Here is a 25,105-nt window from a genome sequence, read left to right as displayed (position 1 = left end):
AAAAATTTGAACAGGTAGGAAAAGATATGGGCATAACTCTTAGCATATTTTAACAACTGAAAATGTGGCAGGGAAAAAGTCTTTATTCTAAGAGTATAACCATCTTTTGGGGTATTAAAATTACCTTTTGTGAGATAATTCATTTTCAATTTTTAAAATGTTATTTGACAAAATTAAAAGTTGGTCATTCATTTTAGTCTCCTCGTTTTTAGTAAATTTACTTCCTGTGAAACCTAAGTTATGGGAACCACTAGAACATGTGTGAAAACAACTTGCTGTGAGATGCAGTGATAGATTTTACAAAAAGCATTTCACGACCACAGAGCAGGATATCCAAAATTTTGGTGAGGTGGATTTTTTCCAAAGTCTTGTGACCAGCTGTGGAAAAATAATTGGTTAATCTGACAGTGAGGCCCCTTAAGAGTGTTGAAGAAAAGGTATCCAAAAAAATACCCAAATAAGTGAGAGTAATGCTGTATTTATCCCCCACTGACATGTGAGGAAAGAACAACAATTTTGGACATAAACACCTTGCAAAACTTCTCAAAAACCAGACTACATTTCTAACTCTAGAATACATGCTGCTGGTCATGAAGAAGTTACGATCATATAATTGAACCTGACATTACATGTAACAAATGAAAAACCCAAGTACCATGCTTAGTGTAGTGTCTAGTACATACGAGTGCTCAATAACCATTCGTTTTATTTCTAGGATTACCTCTGTCTGCTTCTTGTACCATCTTATAAAAAGAAAGCAAAGTGAACTGAATGAATTGTATCTTAAATAGACTAAAGAAAAGTTTTTGTATTTGTCTTTTCTCAACTAAGCAGTTTCCATAGTGCCTAGCAAGGTCTCAGAAACACACTCAGTGCAGGGGGTTAAATGATAACTCTTTCAGAACAGAAAGGATTCCCTACAGAGTCCAGCAGAGGCAGAGCACTATGTTGCCCAGCCTGGCCTTGAACTCCTGGGCTCCTGCACTGCAGCTATCCTTCCACCTCAATCTTCCCAGCAGTTGGGACTACAGGCCTGTGCCATGGCACCTGGCTAAGGATAGCTATTATGAGAGTAGTAATGTAAGATGAAACTAAAAAGACTCATAATAGTAGGATTAAAAAGTACAAACATTTTAAAGATTCTCCAGTACATTTATTGTGCAAACTTTTTTGTACAGTTGACCCTTACACGTGGGTTTGAACTGGGTGGGTACACTTGTGTGCATACTTTTTTCAATCAAAAGCAGGTGAGGTCACACAGATCAGCATTCATGCATGGGATGTGAAACTCATGTGTATGGAGGGTCAATTGGAGGGCCAACCTTTCTACATATAGGTTCTGCAAGACTTTCTGTGGGACTTGCGTATGGGCAGATTTTGGTATACGTGCGGCCCTGGCACCAGTCCCCAGCGTATATAAGGGATGACTGTATTTTAATGGTTTACAGTGTTAAAAAGAGAAAAATGTCCACGTAAGCACAACACTGAACTATCATTTTAATATGAATTAATATGTCTTATGTTTATTACTAATTGATCTTCAAATTGCAGCAGCCCATGACTTTGGTTGTGAGTGTTCTTGCCATTCCATCCCAGCTGTCACTGAGTCAAATAGTTTAAAATATACACACACACAAACAGACACAAGCCTTTTGTAAAGTAAACAAATCCTTTATACTGTAAATAACTGTTCCTCAATGGAACTTTTTATATCCAGTTTACTTCTTTTCTAAAGCTAGGATATTCATATTAAATACACAACAATCTCTATAAAGCAGAGTCTATCTCTGTGAAAACACAAGTAATTCTTGATGGCAATATTTTTTTTAATTCATCTAAACAAATGAAGTTTGGGAGGCCAAAAGAAGAAAAACACACTTCAGATTATCAAAACCAAAAGAGATATAAAAAAAATATATTTAACAATGTAGGTGGAATTTTAAATACAAGATCCTGTTGAAAATATTGATATTCAAAGAAACAAACAGCTTTGGATTCATAGCCACAATTTAGGTTTTCCTAAATTAAAATCAGAAGTGATTTTATTGTTGGAAGATACATTAATTCTTTGAAGTCAGAATAAGAGGCTTGACAATTTAATTTCTAATTAAGTGACTGAATATACAAAGGATCAAATACAAACAGTAGTGCAGCAAGAAAATAAATTGGAAGAGATAATTGTTCAACCAGTAGTAATAATTAAGACCACCATTTTAAAGTTTTCTATACACAAAGAATGAGAAAATATTGTTATAATATTATTATACTTCTTTCTTCTTCAGTATTAGTGGACCCACATTATCTCCTGTCAATTCATTGTGTTTATTATGTGAACCATCGCAGGCAGGAAACTAAAAAGAAAAAAGAATTACAAGTGTTATTTTTAAAATATGATTCATTAGGTAGAAACATTTGTGAAATGCTCCCAGAAAGAAAGCATATCACTTGCTAAAAAAATCAGATCGTTTTCCTGAGTAATAGTTACATTCTACATCCAACTGAACCATATTCAAAATCTAACAATTTAAACAGTTACTTCATTATTTGCTTTAGATTTTAAATAAAAACCTATGAATGATTCCATGATTGACTAAAACAGACAATAGGTTTAAAAGGGAATCAAGTAAGTTCTTGGTCATTTGTGGAGTTTAAATTTCGAGCTCACCTATTGCTTAATTTTAAAAAAATGGAATTTAATTCAAAATAAATTATAATTTTTTCTTGCTATAAAACTCATGCATACCACACAATTTTTGAAAACAAAAATATATTTTAGGCTGGGTGCAGTAGCTCACGCCTGTAATCCCAACACTTTGGGAGGCAGAGATGGACAAATCACTTGACGTCAGGAGTTCAAGACCAGTCTAGCCAACATGGCAAAAGCCCATCTCTAACTAAAAATACAAAAGTTAGCTGGGCGTGGTGATGTGTGCCTATGTCTTGGATACCCGGGAGGCTCAGGTGGGAGAATTCCTTGAATCCAGGAGGTAGAGGTTGCAGTGAGCCGAGATCATGCCATTGTACTCCAGCCTGAGTGACAGAGCAAGACTCTGTCCCCCGCAAAAATAAATAAAAATAAATTTTAAAAAATTTACTTGGCCGGGCGCGGTGGCTCAAGCCTGTAATCCCAGCACTTTGGGAGGCCGAGACGGGCGGATCACGAGGTCAGGAGATCGAGACCATCCTGGCTAACACAGTGAAACCCCGTCTCTACTAAAAAATACAAAAAACTAGCCGGGCGTGGTGGTGGGCGCCTGTAGTCCCAGCTGCTCGGGAGGCTGAGGCAGGAGAATGGCGTGAACCCGGGAGGCGGAGCTTGCAGTGAGCTGAGATCCGGCCACTGCACTCCAGCCTGGGCGACAGAGCGAGACTCCGTCTCAAAAAAAAAAAAAAAAAAATTTACTCATAACCCATCCAGATATAGGTAATAATAATTAACAGCTTGGTATATTTTTTCCTCTGCATTTACTGTGTGTATTCTTTTTTTTCTGTTTTTTTGTGAGACAGAGTCTCGCCCTGTCGCCCAGGCTGCAGTGCAGTGGCGTGATCTCGGCTCACTGCAACCTCTGCCTCCTGGGTTCAAGCGATTCTCCTGCCTCAGCCTCCTTGAGTAGCTGGGATTACAGGCACGTGCCACCATGCCTGGCTAATTTTTTTTGTATTTTTTAGTGGAGACGGGGTTTCACCACGTTGGTCAGACTGTTCTTGAAACCCTAACCTCGTGATCCGCCTGCCTCGGCCTCCCAAAGTGCTGGTATTACAGGTGTGAGCCACTGCACCTGGCCTGTGTGTATTCATTTTTTAAACAAAATTGGTATCATACTGTAATATGCTTTCTTACTTATGTTATATCAGGATCTCATGTCATTATACATACTTTAAAAACATGATCGTTTCCCTTTTATCAGATATTTAGTTTATAGAAATTTTGCTATTACAAAGCTATGATGAACAATACTGTACTTAAAACCTCAAATAATCTATGACCAAGTACAAGAAAACAGATTTTGTCAACTACTTATAGTACTTATCACTCCAAACTCCTTCCCACATTAAACATCATCTATAATTGAGGCTATCATTTACTACTTCACATTATTAAAGCAGTTTACATATATCATCTCACTTCTCAAAAATATGTAATGTTGATGTATCAGGTTAAAACAAACAAACCCTGAAGATTAGAGATTAAAAATTAAGTAACTTGTCCAACCAAACTCATACTGTGACAAGTATCGTATTTGACCACTATTTACTATGACACCAAAGCTTTCTTCCACTAAACCTTATGTCATCTCTCAAAGAATGTGTATTTTAAAATACATGTTACTCTAGATAAATGCCAAACATTGTGAAAGCATGAGATTTTTATTTTTCTTTGCTGTTCCAACTTTTCTAATGTAGGTAGTATCTATCATGACATGAAAACTTCAATTTATGAATATGGTCTTTCAATATCAAATGTTACAGAAAATTCTTTCATCTTAAAGAACTTCAAAACTGGGAATTTAAGAGACAAAACAATCCTAGCACTGCAAAATTTTCGTGTACATGTAAACAGACTTCTTACCGTTTTAGAACGCCAACACCTACAATAAGCTGCTTTAGCAAGACACAAATCTTCAATGTTTATTTCATTCACTACTTTCGGATTTTCCTTTTGTATTTTAAGATTAATCAAGCTATCCTTCTGTTGTTTTTTCTTCTGGAGGAATGGACGAACTGCAAGGTAGCCAAGAAGTGCGAGTACACCAAGGAAAGGCAATAACCGAAGCCATTCTGAAACTAAATATGTAGATTTGTCAGAATCTGCAGTGCTCTTGGAAAAGAATTCAAAATAGCATGTCTAGTTTCATCCTTGAGCTTATTCTTTATCTGTTACTTTTCACATTAATTTCTTTTTAATGGATCCATAAAACTGTGAATAACACAATAAAGCCAGTTCTGCCAAAGACCACCTTATTTTATTTATAATTTGAGACCAGTGAAACTAGAAACCTAACTTTCAGAAATAGGTTCCATTTCAAATATTCTATCTCATTGTTTACATCAAGTCTATTTGTGTCTCTCTATTTTTATTTTAGAAATTATGATTACTATAACTATAAACAAAATTCAATGTATGATATATAATATAGGTTAAGAAAACATTTTAACTTTTATCTCCTTAATACTATGTCTAAAATCATACTACAGAATATCTGCAAAAGTTTTACCACTGATTCATATTATCAGAGAGAACATGTCCTCTGATGCCTTAAGGTACATTTTTGGTAAATGTTGCTAAAGAGCACTGAAATGTTGTGTAAAAGTTACTATTTTAAAGAATAAATTGAAGCTTTCTATGTTGAATGTTCTCATTTTAAGATGCATCTCATTCCATAAACTTCACTTAAAGCCTTTTGGAGTACCCAGTCTGCCTTAAGGGGACAGGGAATATAAGTGATAAAAATGCAACAGTCCCTATGCCTATGCAATAGTTCCCCATACCAGGAAACCAAGATAAACGTTTCAACACACATTTATCAAATGCCTGCTAGCGCCCTGCCTCTGATGTGCTCCTTTCTGTTCTTATAGAATTATCAGTTAACTTCCTTCACTGAATGCCTAATTTGATACCTTGCTAGGCACTATGTAGAAATAGCTTAGTTGAGAAAAGAGAAAAACAGGAAATATGCTAATGCATGCTAATAAACATTAAAGATAAATGAACAGATTATGCTAAGAGTATAATGGCCCTAGCCCATTTAACACTATGTTAGCTTAAACAACTATATGTGGTAGGTATCATTATTATCCCCATTTTACATGTGAGAAAACTATAGCCTAAGCAGGTTTAGTCCAGGACAGCCTAAATCCAAAGCCTGTTGTCAGTTATCACGAATGAAACTCAATAGATCTAAAATTAAAATCTGTTCCTCTATTGGTAAAACTACTCTCAAGATATAATAGTACTATTTAATCATTGAAGGACTTAATATGAACCCTTCCAAAATGGAATTATTTTTGATATAACATCATGCCAAAGAAATCTAAATGAAAAAACCTATTTATCTACCATTTGCATAGATGGCACCTGTAAGAGTGGGTGGCAAAGAAGACACAATAAATGGTAACTTTTATTCAGAGATTATAGAGATTGGTGAGAAAGTACTAGCAACTTCTTTGAAAAAAATATTTTGCCAAATAACTTGACAATGCTATATGGCAAAAATCTTCGGGAATATAATCTTGTAGTTACCAGAATAAAACTCTGTAAAAGTATGAACTTCGTCTGCCATGTTGGCTGTTACATTCTCATAACCAAAGTGGAGACACTCCAAATAGGTACTTTGAGTGAATTAAAGCTCTGGAGATGACACAGAACTGCTTTTTGGGGGAGAAGGGGGCCTATGTATAAGATCTGTGCTACTCAATATGGGCACCACTAGCCATACTGTTAGATTTGTACCCAGTAGACCTGTAGAAACTGTCTTGAAATAATGGTTTATTACTTACAGTTTCCAAGAGGAGGAGATACACTATGCAATGCAGGGCCACATGAGAAGGTACTAGGGTTGATCAGGAGGAAGAAAGAGGAAAGGGAAAAAGCATGGGCACAGGCCTTTATTGTGGTTTCCATGGAAAAGGCAAGGCAGGAAACTGTTTAGGACTGGGTAGCTTGAATAATTTCAGTGGGTTCTGGGCAAAAGTAGTGGTCCCTAGTTGTCTTCTACCTATCCCTGGGGTGATTTAGGACAGGAGAGATACTGACTTCATGTGTAAGGGGTTAGATAAAGGAGGTGGTTGGGGGCATGGGTTTTGGATTAGTTGGTTTGCGTATGAAAGGCATGCTCACAGGCAAGTTATTTAATATCTCTAGGAATTAAATAGTCTCCACAGCCAACAAGGCCCCTAAAAAATATTAAAGCATAACAAAATACAGAAAATTGAAAACGTGGTTAATATACACATATGGGCTGGGTGTGGTGGCTCACGCCTATAATCCCAACACTTTGGGAGGCTGAGGAGGGCGGATCATGAGGTTAGGAGTTCGAGACCAGCCTGGCCAACATGGCAAAACCCCGTCTCTAATAAAAATACAAAAAATTATCCGGGCATGGTGGTAGGCGCCTGTAATTCCACCTACTTGGGAGGCTGAGGGAGGAGAACTGCTTGAACCCAGGAGGCAGAGGTTGCAGTGAGCCAAGATTGTGCCATCGCACTCCAGCCTGGCCAACAAGAGCAAGACTCTGTCTCAAAAACAAAACAACACGAAAAAAACCACATGTGGCTATTCACATGTAAATAAACTAAAATTAAGTAAAATGTAAAACACTGTTTGTTAAGACACACTGGTCACCTTTCAGAGGCTCAATAGCTAGCTACGTGTGACTAGTGACTACCATATTGAACAGTACAGAGAACATTTCCATTACCACGAAGTTTTACTGGACAGTGCTGCTACAGATCATTGGCTCTATAAAGTGCCATCTCCACAGAATGGCAAGACTACCTTTCCAGCTTCAACTCCCACAAATATGGTCTCTTCATGTACCTGAAGCCAGTCAAGGCTATTGTCTAGTAAGCAGCCTTTCTGAGTTCTCTGCACATGGAGTTCCTTCTGTTTTATCTGACTAATTTGTATAGACCCTTCAGGACTAGAGTCAAATATTACTTCCCCCTGAGGTCTTCCTCAATTTCATAAAGCAGAATTAATCACTTCCTCCTGTGTTTCCAACCTGCATTCCTCACGTTTCTGCTACCACACTACCATAATTACTTGTTTCTAAAGTTGTCTCTTCTATAAACCTATGAGAAAAGAAATTCTGTTCTACTCTTCCCGGCACAAAGTAGATGCCTCATATATGTTTAATGACTGACTTACAGATGGAATGAACAAGTACAAATGTCACTTACTTTCTCACTCACCATATTGTTCTATAATTTGTATTTACACTTATCTTCTAGGCAATGAATATCTTAGCTCGCATTTGGCCCCAGTATCCAGTATGTAAGTTGAAACAGCAGTTTAAATGTTTATTCAATGTGGAATAACATTAAGTATTATTGTATATATTACAATATTTTAGAAGTCATAAAAGCCTAAATTTATCAAAAAGCAAGTGAATGCGAATATAAAGATGACAACCTTATTTATTTATTTTTGAGACAGGGTTCCACTTCCGTTGCCCAGGCTGGAGTGCAGTGGTGCGCTCTTGGCTCACTGCAACCTCCACCTCCCAGGCTCAAGCTATCCTCCTGCCTCCGCCTCCCAAGTAACTGAAACTACAGGAGCACACCACAACGTCTGGCTAATTTTTGTATTTTTAGTAGAGATGGGGTTTCACTACGTTGGCCAGGCTGGTCTCGAACTCCTGACCTCAAGTGACCCGCCTGCCTCAGCCTCCCAAAGTCTTGGGATTACAGGCATAAGCCACCATGCCTGATTTTTTTGTACTGACTTTTTTGTATTAATACATAATAACTGTACATATTTATGGGGTACATGTGATATTTTGATACATGCAGACAATGTGTAATGCTCAAATCAGTGTAATTGGGATATTCATCACCTCAAACATTTATCATTTATTTATATTAAGAACATTCCACATTTTCTCTCCTAGCTATTCTGAAATATACACTAAAATTACTGGTAACAATAGTCACCTCATTATGCTGTTGAATACTAGAACTTTTCCTAGATAACTGTACTATAGTTCCCATTAACCAACCTCTCTTCATTTTCTGCTCCCTACCCTTCCTAGCCTCTGGTAATTACCATTTGACTATCTCCATGAGATCAACTTTTTTAGCTCCCACATATGAATGAGTATGTAGAATATTTCTCTATCAATTAAGGCTGATTTTATATGAAGAAAGATAAAATACAGAAAAATCAAACAAGAAACTTAAAAAAAAATTTTAAACTGTGCTAGTCTCATTGGATCTGTTTGATATATGTTCAGCTATTACAGATATTTTAGATACTTTGAAAGGAAAATATTACTAACTGTAAATAATGTGCAAAATAAAATAATTTTTTTTTTTTTGAGACAGAGTCCCACTCTGTTGCCCAGGTTGGAGTGCAGTGTTAGCTCACTGCAACCTCCGCCACCCGGGTTCAAGCGATTCTCATGCCTCAGTGACCTCCCGAGTAGCTGAGATTATAGGTGCACGCCACCACGCCCGGCTAATTTTTGTATTTTAGTAGAGATGGGGTTTCACCATGTTGGTCAGATTGGTCTCAAGCTCCTGACCTCAGATGATCAGCCCAGCCTGGCCTCTCAAAGTGCTGGGATTACAGGTGTGAGCCACCATGCCTGACCAAATAAAATAATTTAAAATAATTTGTTTGTTTGTTTTCATAATGAGGCAGTCTCACTCTGTCACCCAGGCTGGAGTGCAGTGGCATGATCTTGGCTCACTGCAACCTCTGCCTCCTGGGTTCAAGCGATTCCTGTGCCTCAGCCACCCAAACAGCTGGAATTATAGACATGCGCCACCACACCAAGCAAATTTTTGTATAAAATGATGTATTTTATTCAGTACACATTTATTTTTGTCTTAGGATTATAAAAAATAACATTGACGTATTTATTTGGTAAATTTATCTCTTTTTTAGTATGTAAATACATAGGCTGTAAATGCTTTAAAAATAAGGCTATATTGTATTTTTTACTTAATGGTATGTCAGATTATTATATTATTTCCCCAATTTCTTAATATCAGTTGGAAACATAAATTTTAATGGCTGCATCTACCTATCATGTTCCCCAATCACAATATAAGAGATACAAGGGGGCCGGGTGTGGTGGCTCACGCCTGTAATCCCAGCACTTTGGGAGGCTGAGGTGGGCAGATCACTTGAAGTCAGGAGTTTGTCACGAGCCTGGCCAATATAGTGAAATCCCGTCTCGACTAAAAATACAAAAAATTAGCTGGGCGTGGTGGCGTGTGCCTGTAATCCCAGCTACTCAGGAGGCTCAGGCAGGAGAACTGCTTAAATCCTAGAAGCAGAGGTGGCAGTGAGGCCAGATCTCGCCACTGCACTCCAGCCTGCTGGGAGACAGAGAAGAGACTGTTCCAAAAAAAAAAAAAAAAAAGAAGAAGAAAACAAACAAAAAAATCAAAGAAAAAGAGAGATACAAGGGCAGGGACCTTATTTGTCTGATCACCTGTGTCCCCAGTGCCTATATAATGTCTGGCTCAATTTATTTAACTTACTTTTGTTTGAAGTGTAATTTACAGTTCAGTTTATTGAGGGATGTGTGTGTGTGTGTGTGTGTTTTCCTTTTTTGAGATGGAGTCTCGCTCTGTTGTCCAGGCTGGAGTGCAGTGGCATGATCTTGGCTCACTGTAACCTCTGCCTCCCAGGTTTAAGCGATTCTCCTGCCTCAGCCTCCCGAGTAACTAGGATTACAGGCGCCTGACAAAACGCCCTGCTAATCTTTGTATTTTTAGTAGAGATGGGGTTTCACATGTTGGCCAGACTCTCAAACTCCCATCTGCCTGCCTCAGCCTCCCAAAGTGCTGAGATTACAGGCATGAGCCACCGCACCTGGCCAAGCTCTGTGTTTGGTAAGCACTAAGTTGGATGAGTTTTAGAACTATATGGACCTATAAACACCACCTAAGACAAAATATATTTCCATTGCCCCAGAAAGTTTGCTCTTGTAGTACCTTTCCAGTCAATCCCCCCTTTCTGATTTTTATTAAGTGCTTACTAAACCTTTTCTGAAAGAAGAAATCAATTTCTCATTGTTAAAACAGTTTTTTACTATATAACTATTACTATAAAATTAAATATTTACCATATAATTATTAAGTATCTACTAATATGGTTTGGCTCTGTGTCCCCTTCCAAATTTCATCTCAAAATGTAATCCCCATAATCCCCACATCAAGGGAGGAACCTGATGGGTGGTAATTAGATAATCAAGGGAATCTCCCCCATGCTTTTCTCTTGATAGTGAGTTCTCATGAGATCTGGTTTTAAAATGGGCTCTTCCTGCTTTGCTCTTCACTCTTCTCTCCTGCCTCCTTGTGAAGAAGGTGCCACATGCGTAACTGTGAGTCAATTAAACTTATTTATTTTATAAATTACCCAGTTTGGGGTAGTATTTTTATGTTTTTATTCATTTATTTTATAGCAGTGTGAAAATACAGTAAATTGCTACAACAGAGAGTTGGGTACTGCTATAAAGATACCCTGAAAATGTGGAAGCAATTTTGGAACTGGGTAACTGGCAGAGGTTAGAACACTTCAGAGTGCTCAGAAGACAGTAAGATGTGGGAAGTTTGGAACTTCCTAGAGATTTGACCAAAATGCTGATAGTGATATGCACAATAACATCCAGGCTGACGTGGTCTCAGATGGAGATGAGGAACTTATTGGGAAATGGAGCAAAGGTCACTCTTGCTATGCTTTAGCAAACAGACTGGTGGCATTTTGTCCCTGCCCAAGAGAGCTATGAAACCTTTAACTTGAGAGAGAGATGATCTGAAATAGGAACTTAGGTTTAAAGGGAAGCAGAGCATAAAAGTTTGGAAAATTTGCAGCCTGATAATGCAATAGAAAAGAAAAACCCAGCTGGGTGCTGGTGGCTCACGCCTGTAATCCCAGCACTTTGGAAGGCTGAAAGGGTGAATCATGAGGTCAAAAGATTGAGACCATCCTGGCCAACATGGTAAAACCCCATCTCTACTAAAAATACAAAATTAGCTGGGCATGGTGGCATGTGCCTGTAGTCCCACCTACTCGGGAGGCTGAGGCAGGAGAATCACTTGAACCCAGGAGGCAGAGGTTGCAGTGAGCTGAGATCACGTCACTGCATTGCAGCCTGGGTGACAGTGGGAGACTCTGTCCCTCCCCCGCCAAAAAAAAAAAAAAGAAAAATCCATTTTGTGGGGAGAAATTCAAGCTGGCTACAGAAATCTGCGTAAGTAACAAGGAGCCAAATATTAATTACCAAGACAATGGGGAAAATGTCTCCAGGGCATGTCAGAGGTCTTCACATCAGGCCCTTCCATAACAGGCCCAGAGGCCTAGAAGGAAAAAATGGTTTTGTGGGCCTGGCCCAGGGCTTTGCTGCTTTGTGCAGTATTGGGACTTGATGCCCTGTGTCCCAGCCATGGCTAAAAGAGGCCAACATACAGCTTGGGCCATTGCTTCAGGGGGTGCAAGCCCCAAGCCTTGGTGACTTCCATGTGGTGTTGGGCCTGCGGGTGCACAGAAGTCTAGAATTGAGGTTTGGGAACTTCACCCTAGATTTCAAAGGATGTATGAAAACACCTGGATGTCCAGGCAGAAGTCTACTGCAGTGATGGAGCCTTCATGGAGAACCTCTGCTAGGGCAGTGCAAAAGGGGAAATGTGGGGTTGGAGCCCTCACACAGAGTACCCACTGGGTCACTGCCTAGGAGCTGTGAGAAGAAGGCTACCTGCTCCAGACCCCAGAATAGTAGATCTAACAACAGCTTGCACCATGCATCCAGAAAAGCTGCAGGCATTCAATGCCAGCCCATGAAGGAGCTGCCCAAGGCCATGGGAGCCTACCCTGGCATCAGTGTGCTCCAGATGTGACATGGGGTCAAGGGAGAACATTTTAGAACTTTATGATTTAATGACTACCCCACTGGATTTCAGACTTGCATGGGTCCTGTGGCCTCTTTGTTTTGGCCAATTTCGCCCATTTGGAATACGTGTTTTTACCCAATGCCTGTACTGCCATTGTATCTTAAAAGGAATTAACTTGTGTTTTATTTTACTGGCTCATAGGTGGAAGGGACTTGCCTTGTTTCAGATGAGATTTTGTATTGTGAACTTTTGAGTTAATGATGAAATGAATTAAGACTCTGGAGGACTGTTGGGAAGGCATGATTGGTTTTGAAATGCAAAATGGATGTGAAATTTGGGAGGGGCCAGGGATGGAATAATATGGCTTGGCTCTGTGTCCCCACCGAAATCTCACCTCTTATAATCACCATAATTTCCACATGTTGAGGGAGGAAACTGGTGAGAGGTGATTGGATCATGGGGGTGGTTTCTCCATGCTGTTCGCATGAGATCCGGTTTTATAAGGGGCTCTTGTCCTTTCACTCTTCACTCTTCTCTATCCAGCTGCCTTGTGAAGAAGGTGTCTGCATTCCCTTCCACCATGACTGTAAGTTTTCTAAGGCCTACCTACCCATGCAGAACTGTGAGCCAACTAAAGGAAAATTATCCACTCTTGGTTATTATCTTTTTTTTTTTTTTCAGATGGAGTCTCACTCTGTCACCAGGCTGGAGTGCAGTGGCACGATCTTAGCTCACTGCAATCTCTGCCTCACGGGTTCAAGTGATTCTCCTGAGTCAGCCTCCTGAGTAGCTGGGATTACAGGTGTGCACCACCACACCCAGCTAATTTTTTTGTATTTTTAGTACAGACGGGGTTTCACCATGTTGACCAGGATGGTCTTAATCTCCTGACCTCGTGATCTGCCTACCTCGGCCTCTCAAAGTGCTGGGATTACAGGTGTGAGCCACAGCACCTGGCCTCTTGAATAGTATCTTTATAGCAGTGTGAAAACAGACTAATATACCTACTATGTAGAGATACTGTGCTAAATGCAAATACAGTAGCTGTCTTATTTATCTCTGTGTAACTAGTGCTTAGTAATTTGCACAGAACAGGACTTCAGTAAACAACTAATTCAGTTTATCTGTGGTGTAAATCCAGATTTTCATATACTTGGAACCAGGTTTCTTTTGTCTGTAAAGCAGGAATAACAAATGTAAGTTCATTTGTTCAGCAGTATTTACTTAGTACCCACCACACTCCACAAATTGTACTATATGGGGATACCAGCTAATAGTTAGATAAGGTCCCTTCTCTCATAGGGTATATATTTCAGAGGAGAGAGACAATAAACAAGTGAATAAACAAGATGATCACAGACTGTAGTAACTGTTATAAAGGAAATAAAGGATGACATAAGAGAAAAACTAACCTCAGGCAAAGCAGTAGGTTGGCTGTAATTTTAGGTAAGGGGTCAGGGAAGGTTTCTGAAAAAAGAACCTTTAAGCAGAGACCTAAAGAATGAGAAGCCGGGAGCTCAAGCACTTGAGAACAGAATTTTCAAGGCACAGAGAAAAGTAAAGTCTCCTAACTTCATAGGATTGTTGGGAGAAATGAATGAAGTAGGAATCCACTCAGTAAAAACTACAGAACACAAATCAAACTATTAATGCATTCTGCCTTAAAACTATAGGGTTAGGTAAATATTTGTCTCCTCCCCAACTAAACAAAAAATTCCTAACTCCCTACCCTTTAACAGAGACTTACATAAACCAAGACTTCAGTAAGTTTTAGCCTAATTGAGTTTGTACTCCAATAAACTGGCATTTGAGATAATTCCTACAAGGTGTGGACTTATTTGCCTTTGTTCATGGCTTATGAATAATAACAGTATAAGTTAAAATACAGTAAGATTACTTAAAATATTTAAGAAAAAAACTTTCAGCACTTTCTAAAATTGTAATACCTCACTCATATGTGTCAAGTGATGGGACATGTACTGAAGATACAAAAATTATAAAACACAGTCCCTATCAGAAAGGAGCTTGCCATTTAGAATGGAATACAGATCTATAAAAAACGATTATAGTACTGTGTAGTGTGTAGTATGTGCAATCATACAGAAGCAACGCAGAGGTACAAGTTATTCACTCTTTACCAGGATGAGCAAAAACTGTACAGGTTTTGATACTTAAATAGGTTTCTGAAAGATGAAGAGTACAGAAGTTCATGGGAATATGGGAGGAGGAGCTTCATTCCATGCAGAGGAAGCTGCATAGGCAAAGGTACAGAGATATGACATACATTAAGTGTCTGGGAAACTAAGTACCACAGTACTGCCAGAATTTAATGAAAGGGAACTGTAGAACTAAACAGGAGCCATATGATGACAAGCTCTGATATTCAACAGGTAAGTAGGAATCTACCCTATGTATAACAGGAAACCACTGAAATATATTAATATTAACCTAACTAGGAAATTGTTCACCTATGAAGTCACTCTGATATCAGATGGAAGATGGATTAGAGGGCCACAGAATAGTGGAGAGGGCTAGTGGAAGAAGACAAGGCAAAACAACCTGTTGGAAATCCATGGAAATAGTCTGAAAGAAAATAGTTTGAGATAAAACTAAGGCAGTGGCATTAAAGCAGAGAAGAGAGAACAAATGTGAGCAGTAGTCTCTACTAGGATTCCCTAAACTGCAGAGAACAATGTGTTTGTGCTTGCATTTTCATTTTCTTTTTTAACTTAAAACAACAGAAACGTATTCGCTCACAGTTCTAGTGGCGACAAGTCAAAAATCAAGGTGTCAGCATAGCTGGTTCCTTCTGGAGGATCTGAGAGAGAAGCTGTGGTGTTCCTTAGCTTGTAGGCCTATCACCCCAATCGCTGCCTCCATCTTCACATGGTGTTCTCCCTTTGTGTGTGCCCAAATTTCCTTTTTAAAATATTTTAATATAATTTCGACTTTTATTTTAGGTTGAGGGGGTAAACGTGCAGGTTTGTCACATGGGTATATTGTGTGATGCTGAGGTTGGGGGTATGACTGATCCTCTCACCTAGGTAGTGGGCATAGTACCCAATAGTTTCAACCCTGGCCTTCTGCCTCCCTCCCCTTTAGCAGTTCCCAGTGTCTACTGTTGCCATCTTTATGTCCGTGAATACTCAATGTTTAGCTCCCAGTTATAAGAGTACGTGTTATTTGGTTTTCTATTTCTCTGTTAATCTCCTTAGGATAATGGTCTCCAGCTGCATCCATATTGCTGCAAAGGATAAGATTTTGTTCTTTTTTCCATTTTGCCAATTTTTTTCTTCTTTTTTTGAAGACAGAGTTTCACTATTACCCAGGCTGGAGTGTAGTGGCACAATCTCAGCTCACTGCGACCTCGCCTCCTGGGTTCAAGTGATTCTCCTGCCTTGGCCTCCCGAGAAGCTGAGAATACAAGTGTGCACTATCACACCCAGCTAATTTTTGTATTTTTAGTAGAGATGGGGTTTCACCATGTTGGCCAGGCTGGTCTCGAACTCCCAACCTAAAGTGATCTGCCCGCCTCAGCTTCCCAAAGTGGTGGGATTAAAGGCATGAGCCACTGTGCCTGGCCTGTTTTGCCAGTTTTTAAATACGAATTGTTCATCTTCTTATCGAGCTCAATACTGAGCAAGGATCTAATATTCATAATGACGTTTAGGTCCCATTTAAAAAAAAATTTTATTATTATACTTTAAGTTCTAGGGTACATGTGCACAATGTGCAGGTTTGTTACATATGTATACATCTGCCATGTTGGTGTGCTGCACCCATTAACTCGTCATTTACATTAGTTGTATCTCCTAATGTTATCCCATTTTTTTCTAAGAGATGGTTTCGCTCTGCCACCTAGGCTGGAATGCAGTGCCACGACTCAAGCAATTATCTTGCCTCAGCCGTCCATGTATCCCGCTATTAAGATAATTAACAGGACCAAAAAGGAAGAATGAAAGAATCAGCACCAACAGAGAAACAAAATCTAGGCCATGCGCAGTGGCTCACACCTGTAATTCCAGCACTTTGGGAGGCTGAGGTGGGTGGATAGCTTGAGCTCAGGAGTTCAAGACCAGCCTGGGCAACATGGCAAAACCCCACCTCTAAAAACAGATACAAAAAAATGAGGCAGGTGTAGTGGCGTGCACTTGTAGTACTAGCTACTCAAGAGGCTGTGGTGGGAGGATCGCTTGAGCCTGCTAAGTCGAGGCTGCAATGAGTGGGTCGAGATCATGGCACCTTCACTCCAGCCTGGGCAACAGAGTGAAACCCTTTTTCAAAAAAGAAAGCCAAAATCTAGTCAGAAAAGAAAATTTCAAAGCAACTTGAATAGCTAATTTGGTTAGGCTTTGTGTCCCCACTGAAATCTCATTTTGAATTATAATCCCCACATGTCAAGGGAAAGACCAGGTGGAGGTAATTGGATTATGGGTGTGGTTTCCCCCATGCTGTTCTTGTGATACTGAGTGAGTTCTCATGAGATCTGATGGTTTTATAAGGGGCTCTTCCTCCTTTGCTTGGCACTACTTCTTCCTGCCATGATGTGAAGAAAATGCCTTGTTTTCCCTTCACCTTCCTCCATGATTGTATGTTTACTGAGGTCTCCCCAACCATGCTGAACTGTGAGCGGATTAAACGTCTTTCATTTATAAATTACCCATTCTTGCACAGTTCTTTATAGCAGTATGAAAACAGACTAATATGGTAGCTAGCAATTTTAACATAAATTTTCTGAAAGTTTAAACACTGTTAAAACGAAGTATCTCCTTTGGGAAACAGAATTAGGTTTAACCTTTTATTATATATAATAATACAGGCTAGCTATAACACCTATTCAAGACATATAAATACTATTATTAAAACATTTTTAATGTACCCATAGACAAACTCGGATCTCAATGAGGAATTACATTCCATAGAACTAGAACAGAAATTTTCCATTTCAAATTTTCAAACATCTACATATAATATAGCCGTATCATCTTATGATACCATAAAAATAACACTGGCAGCTTGGTTGCTGGTTATTTTATAACGTATTTCCTCATTTATCATTTGTAGCTAAACACAGAAATTATTTCTATTTCTTAACTATTGAAAAGATAAAATGCATTGAAGGTATGGCTTTACTATTACCACTTAAAACCTAAGGTAGGGCTGGATGCAGTGTCTCACACCTGTAGTCCCAGCACTTTGGGCGGCCGCGGCAGGCGGATCACCTGAGGTCAGGAGTTCGAGACCAGACTGGCCAATACGGTAAAACTGTCTCTACTAAAAATACAAAAAATTAGCCAGGCATGGTGGCACACGCCTGTAATCCCAGCTACTCAGGAGGCTGAGGCATAAGAATTGCTTGAACCCAGGAGGCAGAGGTTGCAGTGAGCTGACACTGCACTCCAGCCTGGGCAACAGAGACTCCCTCTCAAAAAACCAAAACAAAACAAAAACCTAAATTAAACATAAATTAGCTAATCACAATAATTTATCTTGAACGCCTCACTCTTGAAAATGTGACAAACAAAGATAGATAAGTTGTTTCTGATAGTTAAGAATTGCCTGTACTTAACTAGTATATGGTCATTAAAGATCTCCATGTGTTTTCTAAGAATGCAGAGTCATCATAAAAGAGTCAATTGCTTTAAAAAAAAAACTAATTTCAATACGGAAGGAAATGTAGGCAATAATAATGTGAACTCTACTGTTTTTTGCTCCAATTTTCATAAAAGAAAATGGAAATATTTTTTGGTCTCCTAGACACTTTAAACAATTGCTAAAAAGTTGTCTTCCAGGTTTTTATTTTAACAAAAGTCTACATTATGGATTCTACATGTAACTCATTTAAGAACGCCAAATGTCATTAACTACTACAATCTATTCAGAATGGGAGACCAAGAGTAGAAAGTAGCCACTGAAATTTTTCTTCTATAATACTCCAAAATAAACCCTGAAATTGTTTCATCCAACCCAAAAAGGGCTCTTTTTTTTCATAAACCAGTTATTACAGGTATGTTCATGTTTCCTAAACAAACCAGCAATAAAATGACAACTATTACCTATAGCCACATTGTAATGGGACTTAAGTTAAATGTATGTTATTAAAATACTTCTCAGAATGGTCATTATTTCTGAGAATCAGTCTTCATATTAAATATTTAACACCTTTAAAGAGGAAGTTACTATATATTCTTGATTTAAGAGGGAAAAAGTTTTGGTTGAGTTGTCTTAATGTCTTTAATAGGAATTAAATATTTGTTGACACTAGGGATCCTCGAGAAAAGAAAGCACACTTCTAAAATCTAGCCATAAAATCTAGTTTCATACTTTCTAATTTTCTTCAATTATACTTGATTTACAGAAAATTGAAACTCATATAAATGCAGCCACCATCTGGAAAAAACATACGTAATTCATTGGACGTTTTCCTTTCTTGACCGTTAAAAACTCCTCAACAGTTAACTTATGTAAATTAGTAAGAGGGTAAGTTGACAAAAGGGTACAAATGTCACAAAAACCAGGCCAATACCGTTTTGGCCTGGTATTGCTATTTAAGTGAAGACATCCAAAAGGGAGAAATACAACTGGTATTTGTTTACTTGCCAATGAACTATTACATAGTGAATTTTAAAAAATAGAGACATTTCTAATTTCCAGTTGTAAGGGAATGAATAGTTAGGCCCACTGTGATGTTAAAACTAAAATCAGCATTTAGTTGTCAGGGAAAAAATGAGGATTACATTAAAATATGTAAGGTTCTTAAGTAAAAGAAGTGGGGAAAGTCAAAATTGTATGGAATTGCTGCAATTCTGTCAGAGTAAACTGGTAGGATCAAAAGATTTTGATGTTTATAAACACTTTATGTAAAACGTTTTTCATTTTATTTTACTTTTGCATTGCTTCTGATGTTTAGATGTTCCTTTTTAATGTTTATTATTGTTACCATGCTTTCTATTCAATTGCATATTTTCTACTAAAACTCTTAATATTTAAAAAATATTAAAATCTCACAATCCACTCAACAGAGCGGCTGTCTGAGCATAATTCAATTGATCTCTAGATTTGGAAGAGAATTTGTCATCTAGTTTATCCCTTCTAAATCTATCGACCACCCATCACCAGAGTTTTTTTGTTTGTTTTCTTCATCTTTGAGAGGGGCTATTACCAAAGCACCACATTTGTTTGGGGAAAACATTCTTTAATTTAAAAAAAAAAAAATCTTCCTTAGACTGAAATTTACCTCCCAATAACTTTCACTAATTTGGTTAATTTGGTATCAGTTCTGTATTTTAGTCTACACAAATCTTATTTTTCTTCTACCAGACAGCGGTGCGATTGCTGTATTTTAGGTCAGGTACTATGGATCTTTCGAACGTTCCCGGCGAAGCAACCCTATTTACCTCAGAATTATCTTAATTAATGTTTGCACTTCCTGATAACCTAGGACACAGGAGTTCAGTACTTGTTGATGTCTTCACCATCGGTCTGAGTTCCATTTAGAATATCCCCCTTATAACGAAACTCGGTCTGAGTTCCGTTTAGAAATATCCCTCTTAACAATGAAATGCTTGTAACTCAACACCATCTCCCAAGTGTTGACTGCATTCTGGAGATTTTCATCCTTTAGATGTGAAATCCTCATGAGTTCTGTGGGTTAAGTGAGGGCCCTTAAGTATAGAACATTACATATATTCACTAAATTTCATTTTCTAACATTTCACTCCCATACCGGCCTTCGAATACTTTCTTGGGTAAGGTACCTTTCTTCCAACTTAAGTTCCCTCAGTAGGCCCGGGGACCTAGAAACGGCGGTGACCGCAAATACCCCCACGATAGGTCAATTCTAACCTGAGGGAATGGAGGTTATCTCCTAATTTCGTTACTAAATAAAACGGTCATATACGTGTTACGTGTAAGTCTATATTTCTCTCCCACACACTCCCACCCAACCCACATGCTGAGGCTACAACCCAGCCGATAGCTGGGGCTCCCTGTTACATGGGCCTTAGATAACGACAACTTATCTTGCTTTAAAGTAAACAAGTACGCTACAGAGACCGATGAGCAGGGCAGGAGATGAAAGAGACCGGCCTGCTCCCAACTCAGCACCTTCCAGCACCTTCTCTGCAAAAACCTGGTATCTTGCCACGGAATGACATCGGAGACAACTCCGAGGACAAAAGACCCTGACACATCAAGCACCTGGATGCAGCCTCACAGGCGTTTCCCCAGGCAGCTGCGCCTGCGCGCGCCCACCTTCCTCTGCGCGCGGGGATCACGTGCCAGGCGCCGAACTCCGTTCCGCCCCTTGGCCCTAGGATTCTTACGCCTCCTTCCCCCGCTTGGCCAGCGTGCAAGGATGGGGACTGGCTGATCGGGGAGGATTACCTGTGAGCCTAGCGAACCCGGTAATGCTTTCAGGAACTGGGAGCCGCTTCAGATATGCGGGGAGCTGCACCTTCACGATGCGGGCCACGCTCTCCAGCACCATCCTGGCCAGCGGCGTCCACTCCTCTCCTGAGCCCCCTCCGCTCTGGCCAAGCTGCAGCGCCTGCGCCGAGGGCGGAAACGGCTGGCGGGCACTCGCGGCCTCGGCCTGGGCGGCGGGCGGGGCGGCGGGCCCTGGGAGGAGAGGTGACCTGCCGGGCGCCGATTGGCGGCGGGCGAGTGACGTACTCTCGCGGCGGACTGCCGAGCCGCGGGAACCGGCGGGTAGCGAGGCCCTCCTCGGAATCTCGTATGAAGGTGGCCACCCTGTTGGGCCTTTAACGTCTGTAGATGCTGGAGACCCGCAGAAAGGATACTGTGTACGATGAGTTAAGCATGTGAGAGTGCTTTCTAACCGGAAAGTGCCTTTCAAAAGTGAGTCTCTTGCTGTCTCTACTTCGTCCCCTCTCGCCCCGCCTCTTCCCCTACAGTTTGGATGCTGTGGCCCTAGGGTTGCATAGTCGTCCATGAGTATCCTCGCCCTACCCAGACCCCCGTGCCTAAGTTTACTCTTTCACCCCAAAAGCCAGGCTTAAAAAAATAAAAATTAAAGTATTTTAACTAAACCAGGAACTGCTTACATCTCTGCCCCTTGACAACTTAACTGCAGTCCTGACTCCAAAAACCTTCTCTCGTTTTTGCCACTCAGAGAAGATTCATAGTAGTCCTTCCTTAGATATTTTCACTTCCTTTCCCTTCGGGAAAGTGGTAAAAGAATCTAAAGCCGATCGGGCTGGTGACTCACGCCTGTAATCCCAGCACTTTGGGAGGCCGAGGCGGGTGGATCACGGGGTCAGGAGTTCGAGGCCAGCCAGGCCAAGATGGTGACACCCCGTCTCTACTAAAAATACAAAAATTAGCCGGGCGCGGTGGCGGGTGCCTGTCCCAGCTACTCGGGAGGCTGAGGCAGGAGAATCGCTTGAACCAGGGAGGAGGAGGTTGCAGTGAGCGGAGAATGTGCCACTGCACTCTAGCCTGAGCGACAGAGCAAGACTCCATCTCAAAAAAGAAAAACGAAAACAAAAGAGTCTAAAGTCTCATGTACGGTTTTCTTTATGTTGCAAGGCTTCTGCTAAAGTCTAGAGCAGGGGGTCCAATCTTATGGGTTCCCTAGGCCACACTGGAAGAATAATTGTCTTGGGCCACACATAAAATACACTAACACTAATGGTAGCTAATGAGCTTTAAAAAAAAACTCATAATGTTTTAAGAAAGTTTACAAATTTGCATTGAGTGGCATTCAAAGCCATCCTGTTGGGCAAGCTTGATCTAAAGTATTCTTGAAGGTTTTAATTTTTTGTTGTTGTTGTTACAAGGTCGCGCTAAAGTATTCTTGAAGGTTTTAATTTTTTTTTTTTTTTTTTTTTACAAGGTCGCGCTCTATCGCCCAGGCTGTAGTGCAGTGGTGAGATCATAGCTCATTGCAGCCTCTAACTCCTGCTTAAAGGATCCTTCTGCCTCAGCCTACCGAGTAGCTGGGTCTGCAGGCGTGTGCTACCACACCCAACTCATTTTTAAAAATTTTGTGTGTATGTAGATGGAGTCCCATTATATCCACCCAGGCTGGATACTTATTTTTATTAATATCTCTAAAAGATTTGAAGGGTAGGAGGAGAAAATTTCAGTCCCTTGAAATAACTTTCTTGCTATGACTTTGTTTCATATTTTGGCTGAAGTCAAAATGTCCAAAGTTGTGCACTTGCTGATTGGATAATGTGTGTGATATCTTAATAACGTGCCTCATTATTTACAGTTCTACACTTAACTAACAACATGTAATAACGAACTGCTCATGGTTCAGTATTTCATTGTGTATGACAGTGTAACAGCCAGTTATAATAAATACTTTTTATTTTTCCCCTTGGTATTTTTATTTTACAGTGAGAAAAGGAAGAAATTTTTTAAAGCAATCTTTCAGTCTCTGGACTGTATAAATTTAGTGTTTGTGATTGTCCTTCACTAAAAAAGAATAACTATCAGTAATAGAGTTGACCGAAATCTAGATTAAATAATTTTCTATCATTATAACATGTTCAAAATTGTTAAAAGTAAAATTTACAATGGAAATGCTACAAAGATGTTTAGATACATGTTCATGTTTTTGAGCTAGGGCAGTACAGAAGATGATATATACAAAGTGATGTTTAAAAGGTCGATGGATTTCCTTTAGAGAGCTTTAAGTTTGGGGGTAAACCCTGGAGCTTTTTTATCCTGAAGATGATGGAACTTGAATATCCTTGTCCTCTGGACTATTCTGTTAGCTGTTATCTTTAATCTCTGTGGATCTAATGTAGAAGCACCTTTGGATACAACTAGATACCCTAGTTGAGGTAGGGGTAGGTTGGAAGTGGGGTGCATTAGGGGAAGAAAATCTTGGAAAAGGCCATCACCTATTCGTTTCTTCTCTTAGAGGATCTGTCATCTTGACAAGGGCAAGACGAGCTGTGATGAATTCATTTTTCCCCTTGGTATTTTAAAGTGAGAAAAGGAAAGAATTTTTTAAAGCAACTTTACATTCTCTGGACTGTATAAATTTAATGTTTGTGATTGTTGTGCATTAAGAATAAGATTTCCAAGCAGTTTTTCTTTAAAGAATTAAAAAATATATACCTCAATGGTATAACATAGTAAAATGCTCAAGTGCCAGATGTACAGTTCCGGGTAACCAACATCCACATCAATACATAGAATGTTCAACAAAGGCGTTTTTAAAAAGTGCCCCTTCTAACCACATCGACCACCATTACTACTATTCTGTATTGCTGTGCATGTTTTCGACCCTCACATAGAAGTAATTTTACAGTACGTAATTTTTTATGGCTGGCTTCCTTCCTCTTAGCAGTTTATTTGAATAGCTGGTTTGCTATTTTGAAGTAGAAAAAATGTAGTGAATGCAAGTCTATACAGATAAAACTTTTTTGAGAGGCCTTGAAATTCAGAGAACAGGTGTGGATCATATATTAGGTATTCTGATGCATTACATGAGCTATGTGAATGTATAAAAGGAGATAATTCCTAACTCCACCAATTTAAAAAACCTTATTATCCACTTAAAAGGAATATTTTCTTAAATTTCCTTTACTTAAAATTTAACTCCTGTTTTCATTTGTATTTGTATTTAATTTCCACAACCCTGCCTTCTTGGCTGCACATGAAACATGGTCTAAAGATAACATTGCTCTAAATAGAAGTAATAGTCTTATCTGATCACCTTATGAGATAGTGTTTTTAGACTCCATCTTTAAAAGACATAAAGAAACTGTGGTCAGAGAAGTCAAGATAAAGTAAATATGTAAATAAAATTAAAGGAGTCATTATTTACTTTCAAGCACTTGAGTGCGGATCACTAATCCTCTGCCTGTCCTAGCTAGGCCCAAGACTTTTATTTCTTTCATGCTTTTATCCCATTAGGGTCATCCAGTGCCCCAAATTCAAATATGATCATTAAGTTGATATAGCCCAAATCTCTATTTCCAGCCCAGATTTCTTTAGGCTAATCTCAATTCTAGGAGTCTAATTCCAAATGCCTACTAGACTTCTCTTGACATCTTTGCCCACTGTGCTATTGGTTTGTTCATCAGTTTCACTGGTACGTGTTTTCTGGAAAATATTACCTTGTTGGTTACATTTGTTGCTTATCTTTTCCTGTTGCTTATCTTCTAGTGAATATCTTTTTTTTTTTTGAGACAGTCTCTGTTGCCTAGGCTGGAGTGCAGTGGCATGATCTCAGCTCACTGCAACCTCCACCTCCCAGGTTCAAGTGATTCTCCTGCCTCAGCCTTTGGTGTAGCTGGGACTACAGGCGCCCGCCACAATGCTTGACTAATTTTTGTATTTTTAGTAGAGACGAGGTTTTACCATATTGGCCAGGCTGGTCTTGAAGTCCTGACCTCATGATCCATCTGCCTCTGCCTCCCAAAGTGCTGGGATTACAGGCGTGAGCCACCGTGCCTGGCCGTGTATGTCTTTTTTTTTATACTGAAATGTGTTTGGGTGTAGTCAAATTTATTCGTCTTTTTCTTTATAATTTGTGTTTTAGGAGTCTTGTTTAAGAAATCTT

At 39.5% G+C, this 25,105-nt stretch overlaps 1 protein-coding gene across 1 annotated transcript; it reads right to left on the bottom strand.

Moving 5' to 3' along the window:
* Positions 1-1,131: 1,131 nt before the first annotated feature.
* On the bottom strand, positions 1,132-21,195 carry CISD2 (CDGSH iron sulfur domain 2). The gene is made up of 3 exons (XM_033214895.1): positions 20,947-21,195; positions 4,571-4,785; positions 1,132-2,351 (listed from the first exon to the last, which is right to left on the bottom strand). Exons 1-3 carry the CDS (start codon positions 21,047-21,049, stop codon positions 2,262-2,264), a joined length of 408 nt encoding a protein of 135 aa, XP_033070786.1. The 5' UTR covers positions 21,050-21,195; the 3' UTR covers positions 1,132-2,261.
* Between the last annotated feature and the right edge of the window lie 3,910 nt (positions 21,196-25,105).

The sequence above is a fragment of the Trachypithecus francoisi genome, unplaced genomic scaffold (genome assembly GCF_009764315.1).
Source record: "Trachypithecus francoisi isolate TF-2019V2 unplaced genomic scaffold, Tfra_2.0 Lachesis_group1, whole genome shotgun sequence".
In the NCBI taxonomy this organism is placed as follows: Eukaryota; Metazoa; Chordata; class Mammalia; order Primates; family Cercopithecidae; genus Trachypithecus; species Trachypithecus francoisi.
Note: the sequence above shows the minus strand (reverse complement) of the source record. Positions and strands in the feature narration are given on the sequence as shown.

Excerpts from the sequence above, each read along its gene's own strand:
- CISD2 (XM_033214895.1), bottom strand. The coding sequence starts at position 21,049 with ATGGTGCTGGAGAGCGTGGCCCGCATCGTGAAGGTGCAGCTCCCCGCA. Across the intron at positions 4,786-20,946 it reads CGGGTTCGCTAGGCTCACAG|TTTCAGAATGGCTTCGGTTA; the intron begins GTAATCCTCCCC and ends CTACATATTTAG. Across the intron at positions 2,352-4,570 it reads GGTGTTGGCGTTCTAAAACG|TTTCCTGCCTGCGATGGTTC; the intron begins GTAAGAAGTCTG and ends TTTTCTTTTTAG.